Source organism: Phyllostomus discolor, chromosome 15, assembly GCF_004126475.2.
Source record: "Phyllostomus discolor isolate MPI-MPIP mPhyDis1 chromosome 15, mPhyDis1.pri.v3, whole genome shotgun sequence".
Taxonomy (NCBI): Eukaryota; Metazoa; Chordata; class Mammalia; order Chiroptera; family Phyllostomidae; genus Phyllostomus; species Phyllostomus discolor.
The window spans coordinates 9756749-9776712 of NC_040917.2; the positions used below are offsets into that span (position 1 = coordinate 9756749).

Sequence of the window (19964 nt, forward strand, 5' to 3'; positions counted from 1 at the left end):
ACCACAGGCTTGTGCCACCCACTGTTCACTCCCTGCAGGTGACTGGTCACCACAGACAGCAGGATGGCAGCCCAGGTGTGCCCGGAGGAAGGGCCCTGGACAGTCCACCAGATTTGTTCCCTTAGTGACTTCGATGTTTGTGTGGGGGACTGAAGAGAAGGAAAAGGCATCTCACATATAAAACCCTCGAATGTCTTGGCTTTTGGACATGGGGTGGGGAGTGCTGATACTAATGGTCTCGTCTAGAGCTGTCTGCTTCATCAGCTGCTTCCCCGGAAGCCAGGGCTCGGGAGAAGAGGCTGTGAGCAGTACCCACTCCCCAGGCACTGACGGAGAGTCGGTGGGATCGGCCCTGGGGCGAGCGAGCCACCGAGGCAGCAGCACAGGGAGGTGGACGCCAACCCCAGGGCTTGGCGGTTCAGGCAGGTCGTTGTCTCTGAGCTGCAGTGTCCAGTCCGTGGAGCCGGGACAGTCATTTCTTCCGCTCAGGGCTGTGAGAATGAAACAGGGCAGCACATGCGCAGCACCTCGGACAGCGTGCCTGCAGAGCAGGCTCAGGTTGCGCATCAGACGGAGGCCTCTTCCTGCTGACTCACCCAGCAAGAGCGCTGACGCCAGGGCCAGCCCAGGTGGGGCTGTCACCTGCAGTCTGACAGGCGGGAACGGAGGTCAGCTGCGACTCTGGTCTTTGCGATGAGTAATTAGTAGTATTCCATCTTGTGTTTCAGAGGGACTTACCTTGAACGAGAAAAGCTTCCAGGGCACTTTGGAGTTTAAGAATGTGCATTTCACCTACCCAGCCCGCCCAGAGGTGCCCATCTTCCAGGACTTCAGCCTCTCTATCCCGTCAGGGTCCGTCACCGCGCTGGTCGGCCCCAGTGGTTCCGGCAAGTCAACGGTGCTCTCCCTGCTGCTGAGGCTGTACGACCCCGCGTCCGGTGAGTCTGCCACACGGTGGGGCGGGAGGGCTGCCCTGAGCCCTTCTCTCTCCTGTGCCCCGAAGAAGGGTCGGGCAGCGAGGAAAGTTCGTGTGTGAGAGTTCTCAGTGCCAGAGGCCTCGTTCCCGGGAGAGGAGTCCCCTCGACACAGGTACCCCTTGTAGGGTGGTGGCAGCGCCCAGAGAAGGCCCTCCAGGTGTCTTGTGTGTGTCAGTCAGACTCAAGTCCTGAGTGACTGCCGCCACGCTTCCTCCTCCTCCTCCCGCACGCTGGGCTCTCCGACGGACAGAGTCCGGGGCCCTGGGGAGCTCCCCGGAAGCTCAGAGGTTCCCGAGCAAACAGATTTGTTGCTCAGTGATCCTCTGATGCAGACACCGGCCCGCAGTGCCTGTGGCATTGTGGACGAGAGGAGACAAGTTCACACGGACTACCGGGGAGAGTGCCCGATCCTGCCTCGACAGGCTTTTATCAGGTTCAATTTGCACAGGAATACAGGGTGGATATGTAAAGCTCATCAGTCACTGTCAGGCAGGAATGATTAAACAATAGATAACATTCAAAGAACTCTGAGGGCTTATTCTGAGTCAAGGTCAGATAGTCAAAGGGCCATAAAACTTTGGGGAACACACTCACTTCATGCTTGGACCCTTATCATTTAAACTGAGGGTATTAGCAAAGCAGGTTTCACAGGATTTTATGCATTCTTTCTTAGGTCTGATGGCCCTGGGGAACCCGCCCTTTCCAGCACAGGGCAGCACCCACCTCCGGCATTGTTTCAGGCTTAAGTCAGGCAGGGGAATTAAGGCAGCCAAGAGATTAGGAGACTTCTTACAGGCAGAATGAGGTCTCAGGCTATGTCAAAGCTGAGGGGTGAGGGTCCATCACCCCCTTTTGCTATAACCCCCCCAAGTCCTTTGAGGCCCCTTTGAAACCAGGCCTGTCTTAGGTTGTCCCTCCCTTGAGGAATCTTATCCATCGTTGGCTAACCAGTCATCCGCCCGGGGCTAAGCAGGGTGAAGTGAAAGGGGGCAGAGGCAGTGCCCCCTGCCAGGGAGATAAGCTTTGTCTCCTAAGTGGCTTGTGGTCCCAAGGTCTCTCAGCCTTAGCCACGGGGGTGGGGGAGGGGGGGTCACAGCTTCTGAACCCAGGCAGGGCGACTCCCAACAATTCCCTTCTCTGCCATGCTCCACAAGAGCCTCTTGAGAAAGTAGGGATTTTTTTAATGGGTTTTTCTTACTCTGGTTTTTATTTGATGTTTAGCCAGATTATAGCATTTTTTAGAGCAAGGAACACATTGTTTTACTTCTTTGTATCCTATTTATTGTGATACAGTTGACATAACATATTTCAGGTGTAGGACATTATGATTTGGTAATTGCATAAGTTGCAAAATGCTCACAACACGTCAAGTTTACATCCATCACCACACATAGTTACAAGGTTTATATCCTTATCGGGTCCTGGAGTAGACGTTCTGTGTATGCTGATTTAATTCTGGGTTGAGAAAACAATGATGGTTTTCAGCAAGAGAAGACAACTGTTAGTAAAAATCAGATCATGAATTTAAAAAGAGTATGTCTTGTGGTCCTCTTACCTGTGTGTTTTGTTTAAAACACTGTGAGAGCTGGTTCTGTGCCAGGCCCGTGTTCCGACGCACAGAGCCCGAACCACAGAGTCACCAGCTGGGTGCAAAGGGTGTCACGGTGCTGTTTGCCTCTGGGTCCCGTTCTGGCTGACTCTCTACTTGCTACCAGTTCTGAGTTCAGAGAAATCCTAGTTAGGTTGTGTAATAAAGTCCAAATGCTAATTCTCCAGTTTCTCCATCGTGAGGCCTGTGGAGCGCTGGCACGTTTAAAGTGGAAGGCCTCAGGCTTTGCCAGCTCGGGAAAGTTGACAGCTGGCTGTACGACCACCACCACTCAATGAGAAGCGACGGCATTTCTCGTGCGAGCCCCTGTTGTCACCCGGCATCATCGAGTCCCCGAGATGTGCAGAATTTAGTCCTGTTCGCTGAGGCCAGCGTTTCGTTTCAATGTTCAGACACGGCCACAGTAGCCATCAGGTTCTTCGTTTCAGATGACAGACCCTCCTCCAGCTGACTTAGTGCAGGAAGGAGTAGTCGAAGGAGTAATAATGAAAGAGCTCAGAAACCTCAGGCAGAGTTGAACTTCCAGTCCGCTTCCCAGAGCGTCACCGCAGAGCCAGGCCTCCAAGGCAGCTGCCGGTGGTGACACGGTCAGGAAGCTGCAGAATGAGGCAGCCGTTGTCCTGGGTGCCAGCTGCAGAGCTCTGCCACCTCCGCTAGTGTTTGTGCAAGTGCACACCTCACAGCTTGTACCTCTCCCGCCTACATCTCGCCCGAATCAGAGCTCTGCACAGGCGCCTCTTCCTGTGGAGGAGCCCTGCATCACCACAGGAAGCCCTGCAGCCTCTGCAGGAAGGCGAGCGGGATGGATGAGCCCCCCCACCCCCGGGCCCTCCAGCCACCCCTGCAGGGCCAGCAGGCGTGGGCCACCGGAAAGGCCCTGTTTGTTCTGGGAGTCCGTGACGTATGTCAGTTTAGGTTCTGTTTGGAGGCTCTGAGCACACTTTCAGTCTTTTGAAAACTGAGCCTGGCGTTTCCCCACCAGATGCTCTGTGTTTACGTTAGTCCCTGGCCCTGTGATGCATTAGTCAGGGCGCTCCGTGACTCTCCTTCCCTCTCCACAAGGAACGGTCAGTCTCGATGGCCACGACATCCGTCAGCTCAATCCAGTCTGGCTGAGGTCCAAGATTGGGGCCGTGAATCAGGTAAGAGGAGAGGGGTTTGTTTTCATTGTACTTTCTTTTAAAACTGCTTTTGTCATTTGTTTTGCTTGGCCTACAATCTCTCAAAAGAGAAAGAGTGGAAGTTTTCTAGGTGTATGAAACCAGTCTCCCACGGCAGATTGCCTAGGTCTGTAAATACTGCTGCTTCCTTGAGGCCTTAAACACTTGTCCAGCCCTGGCTGGCGTAGCTCAGTGGGTTGAGCATGGGCTGAGAACCAAAGTGTTGCAGGTTCGATTCCCAGTCAGGGCATACATGCCTGGGTTGCAGACCATGACCCCCAGCAACCGCACATTGGTGTTTCTCTCTCTCTCTTTCTCCCCCGCTTCCCTCTCTAAAAATAAATAAATAAAATCTTAAATAAAGAAAGAAAACCCACTTAAAAAAAAACACTTGTCCAAGTGAAGCATTGACTTTTTATCAAAAGCTGGCACTGACATGAATTTGTAACGCAGATAATCTAGAAGACGGGGAGAAAAGCTAACTTCTTAGCTTCTGCCGACTCTTCCCCCATTCCTATTCTTATTAGCCCCCATAGTCTGCTGTTGAGCATAAAGGGTTTTAGCATAAAAACCAGGGTCCCCTTGCCAAGAGGCTGCAGTCTTCAAGGCAGCATGTCAATGTGATGGGGTCGCTTTGCCGAGGCTGTTTTCATGAGACCCCTCGGTGCAGGGAGATTTGATACAGCATTTGTGTTTCCATCACCAGGCTGTGCGCACAGCAGACCAGCCTGAGCCTCTGCTTCTGATGAGCTCCCCCCAGACCCGACCCTTACCCCTTCCGCCAAGGCGGGGGCAGGTGGGGCCGTGACGGGGCTTGCTCAGTAGTGTAAGGATTCCAGCAGTGCGTATCGTTTATGGGCTGGAGAAAAGAAGCTGGAAGTTTATTTGCTTTTTGGGATTATTCCACAGAGTTCTGTCAAAATGTCATGTTCCCATCTGGGGTGTGTATATTGCAAAAAGTAATGTCCTCCGTGGGAGGCAGGCCGCTGGGAAATACAGATGGGCTTGTGGTCTTCCAGTGCCTTACAATCCCCAAGGAAAGGGAACTTGCATTTACGAAGTGCCTACTGTGCGCCAGGCACTATGCAGGCATCTGCTGTGGGATCTCATTTCCAGTAGTGTGGTGGGAACCACAGATGACAAAGTCAGTCCTGTTTACAGTAATACATGAATTTTTAATAAATCTATTGGGTGATTTTATGAAGAGTGAAGAAGTAGAACATAGAAACTGGCATGGCCCTGGCTGGTGTGGCTCAGTGGATGGAGTGCCGGCCTGCAAACCAAAGGGTCGCCAGTTTGATTCCTGATCAGGGCACATGACTGGGTTGCGGGCCAGGTCCCCGGTGGGGGCACATGAGAGGCAACCACACATTGATGTTTCTCTCCCTTCCTCCCCTTCTATCCAAAAATAAAATTTAAAAAAAGAAAAAGAAAAGAAACTGGCATGCACTCTTTGGAGCAATGTAAAACTTTCTTAGATATAATTACCGTACTGAGCTCCACTGTGTTTGCTAGACAGGTGTGATGTTTGTTTTCAAATTTGCGATAAATGCTTTATTTCCAATTTGTAGGAACCAATTTTGTTTTCTTGCTCAATTGCCGAGAACATTGCCTACGGCGCAGACGACCCCTCCGCGGTGACGGCCGAGCAGGTGGAGAGAGTGGCCGAAGTGGCCAATGCGGCGGCGTTCATCCGAGACTTCCCCCAGGGGTTCGGCACTGTGGTCGGAGAGAAGGGTGTCCTGCTCTCAGGTACCCGTCGCTCCCGCATCGCAGCCAGACCTCTCTGCGGCGTCTCCGAGCATTCCTGTGGCAGTTTTACTTTTCAGCGAGGGTGTTGTCCTTCGAGGTCATGAAATCGGACTTTCCACCTTATAAAAATCTCTTGCTCCCTTGGACAGCCCCTCAGCTTCCTTCGGTTTCCACCCCAGAGATGCACCCAAGTTCCCACCATATGTCCTGCCGCATGTTGTGGGAATGTTCCACTGTGGCTGAGCCCGGCCACCGCAGCTTTTATCCTCATCTGAGAAGAGATGCTGGGTGGCCGGGCAGTTTGCTCAGGGCGGCAGAGACTGACTCAGCCACAGAATTGAACTTGAAGAGTTCTTTACTCCCAGGTTTCACTGTACATGTTAGGCCAGGGGTCGACAGACTTTTTCAAGAAAGGGCCAGAGAGCGAATAAATATTTTAGGTTTTATGGGCCACGTCTGGTCTCTGAACATAGTATTCCTCTCTGTTGGTTTTTTAAACAACCGAGTGAAACGTACAGGCCACGCTCAGCTCGAGGGCCGTGCGCGAGCAGGTCCTGGCTCAGACCTGGCGCCCGGTGCACAGTTTGCGGCCCAGTGCCGGGCGAGCGGAGGGCGCCCAGTGCCGGGTGCAGCCACCTTGCCAGTGGGTGCAGCACGTCTGATGTGGTGTGTTACCTTATGGGTGCCAGGCCCTCAGGAGGGACAAAGAAAACTTGTTTTCTGTTGCTTCAGAGTCTAGAAGAGGGCTGATGAGTAGGGCTGAGAGGGAAACACGTTTTCAGCTGGCCAAATGCAGGTTTTGTTTTCATCACAGGCGTTGCCATGTGCTCCCTTTCACGACAGCGTGCTCTCCAGGCGGCAGGGTCCCAGCAGGGGCCGGGGCCTCCACGTCAGAGCGAGGCTGCGGGGGGTGAGGGGGTGGACGGACAAGAGCAATGGCCCTTTTCAACATTGAACTTCTTCCTTGAAATGTTGAACACCCAAAATTTAACACCAAGTGTTTTAAGTTCGTTGTATGTGGCTTTTTAAAAACTGTAGGCAATAGATGAAAAATGTGTTTTTAGATTGGGGAAGTTCCAGGAGTAGAGTTACACGTTGCTGTGTGACGTGAACTGTGACCGCGTCTCTGAAACACGTCCCCAGAAGAGAACCCGCTCGGGCCACTCGTGGCATCCCTGAGCATCGAGGAGTGTGGCTGGGAGCGACCTGTGCTCTCAGGTCTGCTCCGTGCCCCGGCACCTCCTACCTTGGAGCAGACTCCACAGGTCCTTCCCTCTGCCAGGATTCTCAAGCTCCATTTCTGAGTGGAATAACCAAAGGTTCCAGTCCTTGCTGGCTTTCTGGGAGAAAGAAAGGGCACTTAGCAATAGATTCCCAGTGCACCGACTGGCACTGGGGTTTCCCAGAGCCCTCCGCAGACTGACCTGCCTCGGGGCGCTGACACACCCTCCCCAATCAGGGAGGTTGAGAAGCGGGGCTTCCCCGCTGCTGCTAGGTGAGCGCAGGCTCCCTGGCTGAGGTCAGCCTTCAGCAGCACCACGCATTGCAGCTGTAAATGGTGGTCTTTTAGATGAAATGCTGTGATGTCCAGCAATTCCTGTTAGTAAGTATTTTCGCCCAATAAAATCAACCAAAAAGGATTGTTTTCATCACCAAAAGTGAAACTGAGTTTTCTATAACGAAACAAGTTGGGAGAAGTGAGTCCTGAGTATTGCTCTCAGAGACTTTCCCGATTGTCACTTAGGCGTAGCATCGTCCCCTGGGAGAGAGGAGACAGGGTGACTCGACACAAAGATGAGGAAGGGGAGTCATTGCAGACTTGCTCCTCACTTCCTCCTCCTGTCTACATTTCCCCCACTCCCACCCCCGCTTTGGCTCCCTTGCTTTCAGTAGAGTGTGGGTTTTGAAAAGTGGGGAGGAGTAGCGAGGCCCACTCCATGTGCACCCGTCAGTTTCGCGTGCACACACAAACCACCAAGTGTGCACCAAGTTCCCCCCCGGGCCGGGAAGAGGAGGGAGCAGCCTGACCGTGGAAGGTCTCGGGAGCCGTGTTCCCAGGAGGCAGTGGGATGCCCTGTGCTCCCGCCTGTTGCCCCTACCGTTCAGAAACCTCCGGGTAGCCCGAGTGTCTGTTTTCCTGGCGACGTCGGGTGTTCTATTAGGGAGGCAGGTGTGTAGCGGTCAAGAGCGTAGCCCTGCACTCTCTGCAGGTTCAGACCTCAGCTCTGCCGCGTACCAACCGTGAGACCTCGGGCCGGTTGTCTGGCGCCTCTGTTGTTCATCGGGCCTAAAAAGGGAGTAGCAATAGGACCTACTTCGTGGGGTTCTTGAAGACTGAGTGAGATGGTATGTGTAACGCATTAAGGAAATGCCTGGTACATAGCAACACCTCCATTAATGTCAGCTAGGATAATAATCGATGTTATTAATTTTGAGGTTAATGAGGAGACAGCATATTTAAAAACAGGTTTCTGTCCTGCCGTCTGTCTTAGCTGTGACTAACTGGAAGAAGTGGCCTTCAAGTTGCCACATGGCCTATTAGAAAAGCCTATTATCAAGAGTTTTTGTGAAAGCTTTCAATTTTTTAAAAAAAACACTGTCTTTGTCAGGTGGGCAGAAACAGCGGATTGCAATCGCCCGTGCGCTGCTGAAGGTAAGCCTGGCGCCCCCTGGCTGGGGCTTTCGTCACTGTAATTTGTAATGTAGTCTTTCTTCTTCTCTTTTCTCTTTCTTTCTTTCGTTCGTTCTTTCTTTCTCTTTTTGAGGAGGAGGAGAGATACGTGGTTGACAGTTCTGGTGAAAGATGAGTGGGAACCTCCACTGAGTGCATGCTGTCCAAACTTAACGTGCACTTCTTGGGCGTTAGGAGGCCGGCACTGCGCCAGTGTTGGCAGAGGGAGAGAAGTTTCACACACAGGCGTTCCATCAAGAAGCATGCGGTCCATCTAAAAAGGGCCCCTGGCACCCATTTGTAGCCTTTCCCCATTCCCAGCCCCAGCCCCAGCCCACTGCCGACCTGCTTTCTGTCCGGACCTGCCTTTCTGCACATTTTGAATGAACGGACTCAGACGAGGTGTGGTCTGCTGCATCTCCCCTCTTTCACCAGCACAGGTTCCTCCGTGCTGCAGCCCGTGTCAGAGCTCCATCCCTTCCCACTGCCGAGCAGCCGTCCTCTGTGTGGCTCCCCCGTGGCCGGTTCATCCATTCAGCGGCCGGCGAACATGTGGGCTGCTTCCGGTTTGGGGCCGTTGTGAATGAATAACGCTGCTTGTGTGGGCATGTTTTCACTTCTTGTGACAAACTCCTAGGCAAAACTAGAATTTAATGTGTTATATACATCGGCTTACTCTTATTTTTCCCATTTTATGCAACACTCCTCACTAAATTATAAGCAGGGCCTTGAGAGTCGAGACTCCATCTCACTCACCTGAGATCCCCCACCTCACGCTGGTGGGTGGGTGGCCGGCAGGACGGAGCCGCACTGGGACCAACACCCAGTCCACTCTTTACTGTGACAGTGGTTTCAAGTCCTCTCCAACTCTGTCACTTACCTGCTTTCCTCAGATACTTACGGCTTTCTTTTCTTGTAACAGTTGATTGTGATAGAACTCACAAACTATACAATGCACCCGCTAAAAGGGCGCAATTCAGTGGGTCTTAGCATATCCATCACCATCATCAAGTTGAGAACATTCTCATCACCCTGAAGAGACGCCAGGCCCTGTAGCAGTCACTCACCCTCCCCCCTCCTTGCTCCCCCACTGACCCCGGCCCAGGGGACCACCGGTCTGCTTTGCGTCTCTGTCCATGGGCCTGCCCTGGACACTTCCTATGGAGTCAGACAGTGTGTAGCATTTTGTGTCTGGCTGATTCGCTTAACAGAGTGTTTTCAAGGTTCATTCATGTTGTATCATATACAGTACTTCATTTATTTTAATGACTGAGAATTTGTGTTTTTCTAATAAAATTATGTTGTTTTTTTTAATGTTTTTCCTTCTTCAGAATCCCAAAATTCTTCTTCTAGATGAAGCAACCAGGTGAGGATATCTTAATATTATATGTAATTGTATTAAACAAAATCCTTCCTTTACCAACAAACTGTTCTCCTGTGCTTCACAGTGTTATGGCTGAAAATGTCCTTTTCCCTCTGCTTTTCAAAGGGACTGAGTCTGAATTAATAATGACAGTTGAGAGGCTGAGCCCTGAGCTGAGTGTCCTGGTTCCAATCCAGACACGTTTGCGATGAACCCCTCGTCACTGTAATCAGCCACTGTGCAGATTTTTTCCTACTTACGTGACAGTATTTCTATGGAAATCTTGAGTCCCAGCTCCTTCTCTAATAGTATCTTTATGATATAAAATACAGGTGGCAGACCCAAGCAGTTACACTTCTGATCACAGGGAGAATTCCCTGTGTGTGTAACAGGGAGTGCGTGGGTGCACAGTGTGCACGGCGCTGACATCTTTGCTTTCTCACGTGTTCTCCTGTTTCAGTGCGCTGGACGCTGAGAACGAGTACCTTGTCCAGGAAGCTCTCGACCGACTGATGGAGGGGAGAACGGTGTTGATCATTGCCCATCGTCTGTCGACCATCAAGAACGCAAACACGGTGGCCGTTCTGGACCAGGGGAAAATCGTCGAATGCGGGAAACATAAAGAACTGCTTTCAAAGCCAGACGGGTTATATAGAAAACTAGTAGACAAACAAAGTTTCATTTCAGCGTAAAGAGGCAATTACTGGTAAAGTGAATATGAGAAGCTTTAAAGTGAAACAGCACTGCAGAGGAAAAAACCTTAAGAGATGGTGTGGAATCTGTAAATCATACTTCAAGTTATTTGAAATATACCTATTTTTCCCAAAGTATATAAACTATGATTTTGAGACGTACCTGTTCTCAAGACCTTTTTACTCAGAGTTTTAATAATTATAACTTTCTAAGTGTCTATAGCACTGAAGTTATTTTCAAGTTTTGTACTTTCTTTTATCTTGGAATATTTTAATATAGCATGGCACCTCATTTTTTTACCTGCTGTTATAGAAGGAAGTAATTGTCGAATGACAACTTTTAAAAGGGAATTATAAACAAAAAGCCTAATTATTTTAGGCCGGTTTGCCAATCACTGTGTAATTCTCTTGGTAGTATTCTACCAGCTTCAGGTCGTATGTCACTAGGCAGTGTCATCGAAGATGAAAATCGAATCGTTTCTTTTCTCCTCATTCTCTCATGAAGCACACCCAAGTGTTACATGTACAGAAAGGGTGCGTTTGTATTTTCCATCTCCCGTGTCTGCAGACGTGTGAGAGTTTAGGGGTGCATGTCCATCTGGGGTGAGACTGTGTTTGGGTGTGTGTGATTTTAACATTTTTGGCACGTGACTCTAAATGCCTCAAAACTCCTAAAGCAACGCTGACAGCTACCAGTCGGGCACACTTCCTGTCACCGCTGTGGATTTGCTGTTGCCTCAACAAGAAGTGCTCTCTCCACGCTGATGGCACCAGGCGTAAGAACTGACTGTGTTGATATAATTAAAAAGGGAGTTTTCTCTCTACAGCCATACCACCCTGAACACGTCCGATCTCGTCTAAAACGGAAGTCTGCTCCTGTTCTAAGTGATCGTTCGTTCCCTGGTTACACTGGAAGAAGAAACCACTATTTCGTGATAAGCACGGAGTAATATATCTCATTCTACATGAGGGGGTTTACTGACGAATACAATGAATAGAGGAACTGTGTTTTTTGAACGAGTAAACAGTATGTCTGTGACAATCATTTTAACAAAGTTTACGTGTGGGCCCTGAGCAGTTCGCTATTACGATGTGCTTCACAGAGAGCGAACGGAAAGCTGGATCTGAAGGAAATCTCCACGTGCCATTGAATCTGACTATATTTTATTTTCTAATACGAGATGTTCAGTGTGTCTTTAAGTATCATTTATATTGTGGATTAAAGTTTATAGTGAACTTCATCCGTGTCACTTCCTTTCTGTTTTTTTTTCTACCCTTTATTAAGTTTACTGGGGTGACACCGATCCACAGCATTGTGTACGTCCGAAGGGTGCGATTCTGTGACACCTCACCTGTGCACCGCGTTGTGTGTTCCCCGTCCAAAGCCCGTCTCCCCCGTCACCATAAATTGACACCCCTCCCCTTCCCCTCACCCCGACTTTGCTCCTAGTAACCACCCTTCTGTGGCCTGTGTCGATGAGTTTGCATGTTCATCTTTTTGCATCAAGTGTCCGTACCAGTTTACATTCCCACCAACAGCGAATGAGAGTTCATTTTCCTCCTCACCCTCTCCAACACTGATTTCTCGTCTTCCTGATGAAAACCATTCTAACAGATATGAGGTGGTATCTCATTGTGCTTTTAATTTTATTTCTCTTATAGATAGTGAAATTGAGCATCTTTTTTTATATATATCTTTTGCCTATTTGTATCCATTCTTGTGGAAACTGTTCAGGTCCTCTGCCCATTTTTGTTTTTGTTAAAATTGTACGAGTTCTTTATATGTTTTGGATATTAGCCTGCTATTGGAGGTATTATTTGCAAATATCTTCTCCTATTCCATTTGCTGAATTTTTCTTTGGTTGGTGGTATCTTTTGTTGTGCAGAAGCTTTTTAGTTTGATGCAGTCCTGTTAATTTATTTTTGCTTTTATTTCCCGTGCCTTTGATTTTAAGTTCATAAAATCCTCTTTGAGACCAAGGTTCATAAGTTTAGAACCTATGTTTTCTTCTATGTACTCTTATTGTTCCAGGTCTTATATTTACAGCTTTAATCTATTTTGAGTTAATTTTTGTTTATGATATCAGATAGCAGTCTAGTTTTCTTCCTTTGCATGTAGCTTTCCAGTTTTACCAGCACCATTTATTAAAGATACTTTCCTTTCTCCATTCTGTATTTTTGGCTCCTTTGTCAAAAATTAGCTGCCCATATATATGTGTGTTTATTTCTGGGCTCTCAATTCTGTTCTTTTGGACTGTGTATTTGTTTTTCTGCCAATACTGTACTGTTTTTTATTATTGTAGCTTTGTAGTCAATTCAAATTCAGGGAGTGTGATACCTCTGGCTTCCTTTGTCTTTTCCAGGATTGCTTTAGCTGATGGGGGTCTTTGTAGTTCCATACAAATTTGATGGGTTTTTTTGTTCTATTTCTTTGAAAAATGCCATTGGGATTTTGATTGGGGCTTGCATCAAATCTGTATATCGCTTTAGGTAATGTGGCCATTTTAACTATGTTCGATCTTACAATCCATGAACACAGAATCTTTCCATTTCTTTGTGTCTTCTGCACTTCTTTCAACAATGTCTTATAGTTTCCAGGGTATAGGTCCTCTACATTTTTGTTAAGTTTATTCCCAGGTATTTTATTATTTTTGTTGCCATTGCAAATGGAATTGTTTCATTTTTTTCCCTAATGTTTTGTTGTTAGTATAAGGGAAAGCAACAGACTTTGTACATTGATTTCCTATCCTGCAAACTTGTTGCATTTGTTTATTGTTTATAATAGTTTTTTTGGTGGAGTCTTTAGTTTTCTATGCAAAGAACCATGTCATACATCTGAAACTAATATAAAATATTAGATGTAAAGTGTCATCGAAAAAAATTTTTAAGAAAGAATTCAATATTTGTAATTATAAAAAATCATGTCATCTAGAGCAAAAAGTGACAATTTTGCTTCTTCATTCCCAGTGTGGGCGCCTTTCTCCCGCCAGACTTCTCTGGCTAGGACTTCAGCACTGTGTTGAGTAACAGTGGTGAGAATGGGCATCCCTGTCTTGCTCCTGATCTTGGAGGAAAAGCGTTCAGGTTTTCGCCATTGAGTTTGTATGATACCGGCTGAGGGTTTGTCATATGTGGCCTTTATCATGTTGAAGGACTTCCCTCCTATATCCATTTACTGTTTTAATCATGAATGGATGTTGTATCTTGCCAAATGCTTTTTCTGCATCTGTTAATGTGATCATATGATTTTTTTTCCTTTATTTTGTTAATGTGGTATTTCACATTGGTCAATTTGCATATGTTGAACCATTCTTATGCATGTGGAATGAACCCCACTTGATTTTTTTAATGTATTCAATATGCCAGTGTTTTGTTTAGGGTTTTGCATCTGTATTCGTCAGAGACACTGGTCTGTAATCTTGTTTTTGTGTTGTCTTTGCCAGGTTTTGGTATCAGGGTTATGTTGGCCTCATAGAATGACCTGGGAAGTATTGCCTCTTCTTCAATTTTTTGGAAGAATTTGAGAAGGATGGGCATCAGATCTTCTTGGAATGTTTCGTAGAATTCACTAGTGAAACTGTCTGTTCCTGGACTTTTACTTGTTTGATGACTGTTTCCATTTCCTTACTGTTGACCGGTCTATTTAGATTTTCTAGTTCTTCATCATTCAGTCTAGGAAGGTTATAGACTTCTAACAACGTGTTCATTTCTGCTAGGCTATCGAACTTGAAGACATGTAGCCTTTCATAGGATTCTTGTATAGCCCTTTGTAGTTCTGTATTGCCCATTGTAACTTCTCTTTCACTTCTTCTTTTTTTTTTTTTTAAAGAATTTATTTTTTTTAATATATATTTTTTTAAGATTTTCATTTATTTATTTTTAGAGGGGGAAGGGAGGGAGAAAGAGAAAGAGAGAAACATCAATGTGCGGTGCTGGGGGCTGTGGCCTGCAACCCAGGCATGTGCCCTGACTGGGAATCGAACCTGCAACACTCTGGTTCGCAGTCCGTGCTCAATCCACTGAGCCACGCCAGCCAGGGCTCTCTTTCACTTCTGATTTTGTTTGAATCTTTTCTTTTTCTTCAGTGAGTCTAGCCAAAGGTTTGTCAATTTTACTATTCTTTTCAAAGAACCAGCTCTTTGTTGCATTAATTTCTCTATTGTCTTTTTGTTCTCTATTTCACTTAATTCTGCTCTAGTTTTTATTATTCCCTTCCTTCTACTGATTTGGGGCTTTGTTTGTTCTTTTTTTATTTCTTCATGGTGAAATGTTAGGTTATTTGAGATTTTTTTATTTCTTGAGGTAAGTCTGTCATGCTCTAAACTTCCTTCTTATTACCACTTTTGCTGCATCTCTCAAATTTTAATGTTTCATATTGTCATTCTCATTTGCCTCTCTGTATCTTTTAATCTTTTAGTTCTCCTTTGACCCAGTCTTTGTATAGTAACATGTTGTGTTTTCTTAACATTTTACTCATGTTTAGAGAGAGGGCATGGGAAGCCATGGAAGCACATGCATGTTCACATAAGCAATTGAGGAAATAAGCAAAAAAGAAGAAAACCTAAATCATCTGAAACCCTACACATGAAGATAAAATTTCACATCATGAGCTTAGCATTTTGCTGACCGCCCTCTCAGGCTTACCTTTCTGTGCAAGGTTTGTGACCTTGGACCTGACTGGTTCTCTAGAAACAACCACAAGTTAAACCATTAAGGCCACACCCTTGTGATGCACTTTTATAAAGTAGAGCTCCATTTTGGGAAGTCCATTTTATTCCATAAAAATGGCAAAGTTGTTAGAAAATAAATAAAAACAAGTGTAAATATTACAAAACATGAAGTAGATGAATGAAATGAGCATGTGAAACTACATTGTCAGTGTTCCTTTAGGGGTTTTGTTACATGTGTTGTTTTATCGGAAGCCGCGCAGTGTTTTCCGGGTTAGCTCCGCCCCCTCAGCTCACTGAGTAACCATGTACCACCCCTGGCTGTGCAAGAACCAGCCAGTGAGTGCACAAATGAGTGGGACAACTGAGCTCTCTCAAAATCAATAGATCAAACATAAATAAACAAACATTTACTGCACGTCTCCTATCTCGTTAGGTCCTGTGCCAGGTGCCGGTGTGTCTCCCTCACGAAGCGAGTGTCGGGTCAGCAAACGGCCTGCTTTGTCTGGCCTGCAAGCTGAGGATGGTTTTTATAGTTTTAAGTACCTTTTAAAAACTATTTCACGACACATGAAAGTTACATGAAATTCACATGTCAACGTCCATAAGTAGAGTTTTATTGGTACAGAGACACACTCATTCATGAGTAGCTGCAATGGGGGGAGGGGTACAGCCTGCAAAACAGAGATGCTTGCTCTCTGGCCCTTGATGGAGAGTGTTTGCTGACTCCAGAACCAATGAAAATGACACTTGTTCTTCACTGCTTGGAGGGTGTTTACATGACACAGGAATTTAGAATTCTCTGCAAAAGTTCCATTGCCATTTGGAAGAGAATTAAGTAAATGCCTTGAAAGTGATTAGTCATGCATAGTTTCCACAATGAGTTCTTTTTAAAAAAAAAAAAAAAAATTGTATTTATTTATTTTTGGAAGGGAGAGAGCAAAAGTGGGAGTGAAACACCCATCAGCTGCATGTACCCTGAGCGGGAATCAAACCTGTGACCTTTCGCTTTGCAGGACAATACCTAACCCACTGAGCCACACCAGCCAGGGCTGTAATGGGTTCTTGATTGGTCCCCTGCCCCCCTTGATTGGAGGTCATTTCATTGCAAGGATTACTCCCACATAAATCAGAGTTTGGCCTTAACTGAAAGGGCTGTGTTATAGAAAGGGGGTTCAGAGGGGAGGCTCATCTGCAATTTGATTCCCACACATACACACATGTCTATACTTGTGAGATATCTTTATTTTAAAATTATAAAACAAAAATGGGCATTTACAAGGCATACCATTTTTTAAACAACCCACCTTTCTTAGAGAATATTTTCCTACATCTGTGTGTATTCATTCCACACATCTACATGTGTTCTTTTTAACCATACTGCATTCTGTGATGTGAATATACTATAAGGCTACTGTTGGCCATTTGTCTTCATTTCTATATTCTTTGCTATTATCAACAATACTATCTATATATCTTTACTATGATTTCTTTCAGATAAACTTCTAAAAAGTGAAATTGCCACAAATGATAAGGTTTTCTGATTGTCCTCCTGGAAGATTACACGAATTTACGATACTACCGGAGGCGTGTAAGACGGCATCTGTTTCCCCACGGCCTTTCAGCACGAGCTATTTCCACTTTTTCAAACACTCCTGCTCGCTCAGTGGGCAAGCCGTGCCGATGGGTGGTTTAGTTTGCATCTCTGTAACTACTAGGAATCGGAGGTCGATTCACGTGCTTTGGTCGTTCCTAGTCTTCGGCCTAGTGCCATCGTGCCCTCCACACATTTCCGTTCTCTGTGGGGTAGCTTGCGTCCGCACACTTTGGAGAGTATTATTTTACTGGAAATATCTTCTCTTCCACTTGTTTGCCTTTCTGTTTGTGTTTTAGAACATCCACAAATAGAGTCATATCTGTCACATATCTATTTCTCACAAGTGGGTGATCTTAGTACTTTAACAGAGGCTCGAAAAGGTGACACGGATAGTGGATAGTAGATAGCAGAGGAGGGATTTGAAGCAAGTCCCATTCAATTCCTGAGCTTATACACTCAGCGACCACACCTGTGAGTATCACCAAGCGGTCCTGTGATGGCAGAACTGCAACACCTGGGCACTTGATAGAAATGCAAGTTCTCCATCCTCAGACCCAGGCCTCCCTAGTCAGACACTCAAAGGATAGAACGCAGCAGTCTAGCTTAAGCCCTGTGGGTGATGCTTCTGTGTGAGCCACTGCCCTGTCCTAGCCTTTCTCCTAGATTTCTAGTGTAAGCAACTACAATAGATATAAGGTAAAAAATAAAAATAAAAACTAATAATAAGGGAATAGCAGCCACTAGGAAAAGCAGAGCACTGAGGAGTCAGAGGACTCTTGCTGTCCCCAGGCACGCGTCCTGAATACCTTCTGTCCCACTCACCACCGACACCACCAGGAGCCTGACCTCCTGGGCTGCACCAGCATCCTCTCCCCTAATCTAGATGCGAGGCCACAGCTCTGGCAGAAGGCTCTGTTTCTCAGGTTCTGCTGGCCCTTCCTTTCTTGGTCCATCTGTTGTTAGAAGCCTCGGGGTGCTACACTGTCCATAACATCTCTTTACTAAATTTCCTTCACTACCCAGCTTTGAGGGTGCTGTTTCCTCTAGGATTTTGTCTGATAGAGCTGACAAGGCCCTTCCCGGCCCCTCCTCATCTCTCCGATCTCCTCTCCTTCTGGTCATTTGAGGTTGGTGGGTTTGTTTAAAGCCCCTGGAATGCACCAAGCTCTTTGCTGCTCCAGGGCCTTTGCCTGAGGAGCCTCTGCTCAAAACACTCTTCCCCCCTGTTCTCTGACGGCCTAACTCATGCTTCAAGTCTCAGTGTACCCAGCCTTTTCTCCCAGAGGCCTTTGTAGATCTGCCTCCAAAATTAGGAACCCCCAGTTAATTCTCTGTTGCACTCACTGCTCTTTTCTTTCATAGTGCACATCTCAGTTTGCAGTTTATACTTATTTGTGTTCATTTATTCAATATCTGTCTTTCTCAATGGTCTAGGGCCTATGTCTGTTTTCTCTCCAGTTACAAACTTTAACATTTATCACCTAGCCTGGCACATGGTGGCTACTCAGTAAATTCATAACGAATGAATGACACAGTTCACTCCCCATCCTTCAATAGTTGTACACCTGGACGCCAGGAAAGTTCCTGCTCTTGGGAGCTGGCAGACAGCATCTTTTAGAACTAAGTGGTGGGCAAACCACTAACCAGTCCAACGAAGCCCAAGAACACATTTATTCCAGCAATACCCTCCCGGACATGACTACTCTCCAACTCACTGCCCCTCCCAAGTAAGAATGAAACAAGGAAGATATGCACAGGGCTCTAAGAACCACAAGACTCAAAAACAAGCTGCAGAGTTGGGCCAAAAACCCAGGTGGGGGAAGGAGCAAAGCAGCTTGCCTATATAACTTTCTGCTAATGTACACAAAAAACAGCTTCCCTGGGGAGATGTCAGCAACTCATACACTTGTTTTCCCACAGGGCTATGCAGTGTTTACTTAATCATTCCCTCATTTCAACACATACAGGGTGGGGCAAAAGTAAGTTTGCAGTTGTTCTTAAGGGAAGTAACATAATAACTAACAATACAAGAATAAACTCTGTTTCACATACAATTGTAAACCTACTTTGTCCCCACCCTGTATTTACTGAAACTCCGTTACTATGTACCTGTTATGGTGTGCACACAGTTACAGCCACTGTCCCTGCTGTTAAGACACTTTAAAGGAGCTAAGTGAGAGACATTTATGTAAACAACTGTCTATATACGGTAAAAAGAAAGGTATAAATAGCCTACACACTGGAGCCCTGGGGGCAAAGAATAAAGGGATAGCTAGTCCTGAGCAAGTCATCACTGAGCGGGCAGCAACAATGTAAGATGATGTATGAGGGAGACACTTGAAGTAAGAGCTAATGTTGAGGGCAACAGGGGAGGGAAGGCATTCGAGGAGAAAGAAACATGAACAAAGGTATTGGGGGGATCTGATTTTTTTCTTTTCACGATGTGGAGTGCACGTTGGAGCTGGTGGACAGTAGGAACAGAAAAGCCAGCGAGAGTTAAATCACAAAGGACCTTGGCTAAGCCCCTATGGCAATGGTCAGCCGCCAGAGCGTTTGCAAGCCCAAGAGCAGCTTCAGGTTTACCATAGTTCATTATGTTGGCTAAGACTAGCAGCTAAGCAGACTAAGACCAGACAGGCTAAGGACTGAGCAGGCTAAGACTAGGCAGAGGGAAGAAGACCAAAAAAGAAAAACAAAAACCAAGGCTAAAGACTAAAAAAGTGAGAAAAGGTGAGCGCAGGGCAGAGGGAATGCATATGTGAAATCTATCAGAGATACTCAGGATGTACGTGAATTATACACAATACCAGGGTGTTAACAGCTACAGTGAAGGCAGGTGTAAGGAATGACTCTAAGACAGATTTCCTTTTTGCCTTGGGCAACTGGCCAGTTTTACCAAAAAGGAACTGAGGTGGTAGTAGGATAGGGGTCCTAAAGAAAGACATAAACTCGGCTTTTGCCAAGTGTATTGGGAGTCTACAGGACATTCAGGTGGAAAGTGTCCACCAGGGAGCTGTTAGGAGCCTGCGGTTCTGGAGCGAGATCCGAGTTAGAGATAAGGACTTGACAATTGCACGAATGAACCTGTGCAGAGAGAATGGGAACATGACAAATCTAGAGAAGAACGAAGGTAACACTGAGCGTGAAACGAGCGTCAGCTTTGTAGTTCTTCTCTCCTCATCCCGGACCAGGGAACACTTTTCGTATCCCGAGGCTCAGTAAAGCCAGCGCGCAGAGAGGCTCGCGCGCCAGCTGTTGGAGGACCAGCCCCAGGCTCGGAGTAGAGAGCAGCATCCGGCTCTCAGTTCCGTTTCCCAGTAAACTGGAGACTGGAGCCGCTGGGGAGCGGAGCCAACACCAGCACTCGCACGCGAGCAGAGTCCGGCAGTTCCCGGCTGAGACTGACGTCATCATCAAGCGTCCGTCGCCCGAGCCCCACCGCCCCGGCCACGCCCCGCGGCGCGGCGCTTTGACGT

At 46.9% G+C, this 19964-nt stretch overlaps 1 protein-coding gene across 1 annotated transcript in view; it reads left to right on the forward strand.

Moving 5' to 3' along the window:
• The window catches only part of ABCB10 (ATP binding cassette subfamily B member 10), a 30396-nt gene extending 18933 nt beyond the window's left edge, over window positions 1–11463 (forward strand). The window contains exons 8-13 of the mRNA XM_028531415.2: window positions 729–938; window positions 3649–3728; window positions 5318–5498; window positions 8108–8151; window positions 9501–9535; window positions 9993–11463. Of these exons, the coding sequence (XP_028387216.1) occupies window positions 729–938; window positions 3649–3728; window positions 5318–5498; window positions 8108–8151; window positions 9501–9535; window positions 9993–10224 (782 nt within the window). The 3' untranslated portion in view covers window positions 10225–11463. The remainder of the gene's footprint in view (window positions 1–728; window positions 939–3648; window positions 3729–5317; window positions 5499–8107; window positions 8152–9500; window positions 9536–9992) is intronic.
• Window positions 11464–19964: the final 8501 nt, after the last annotated feature.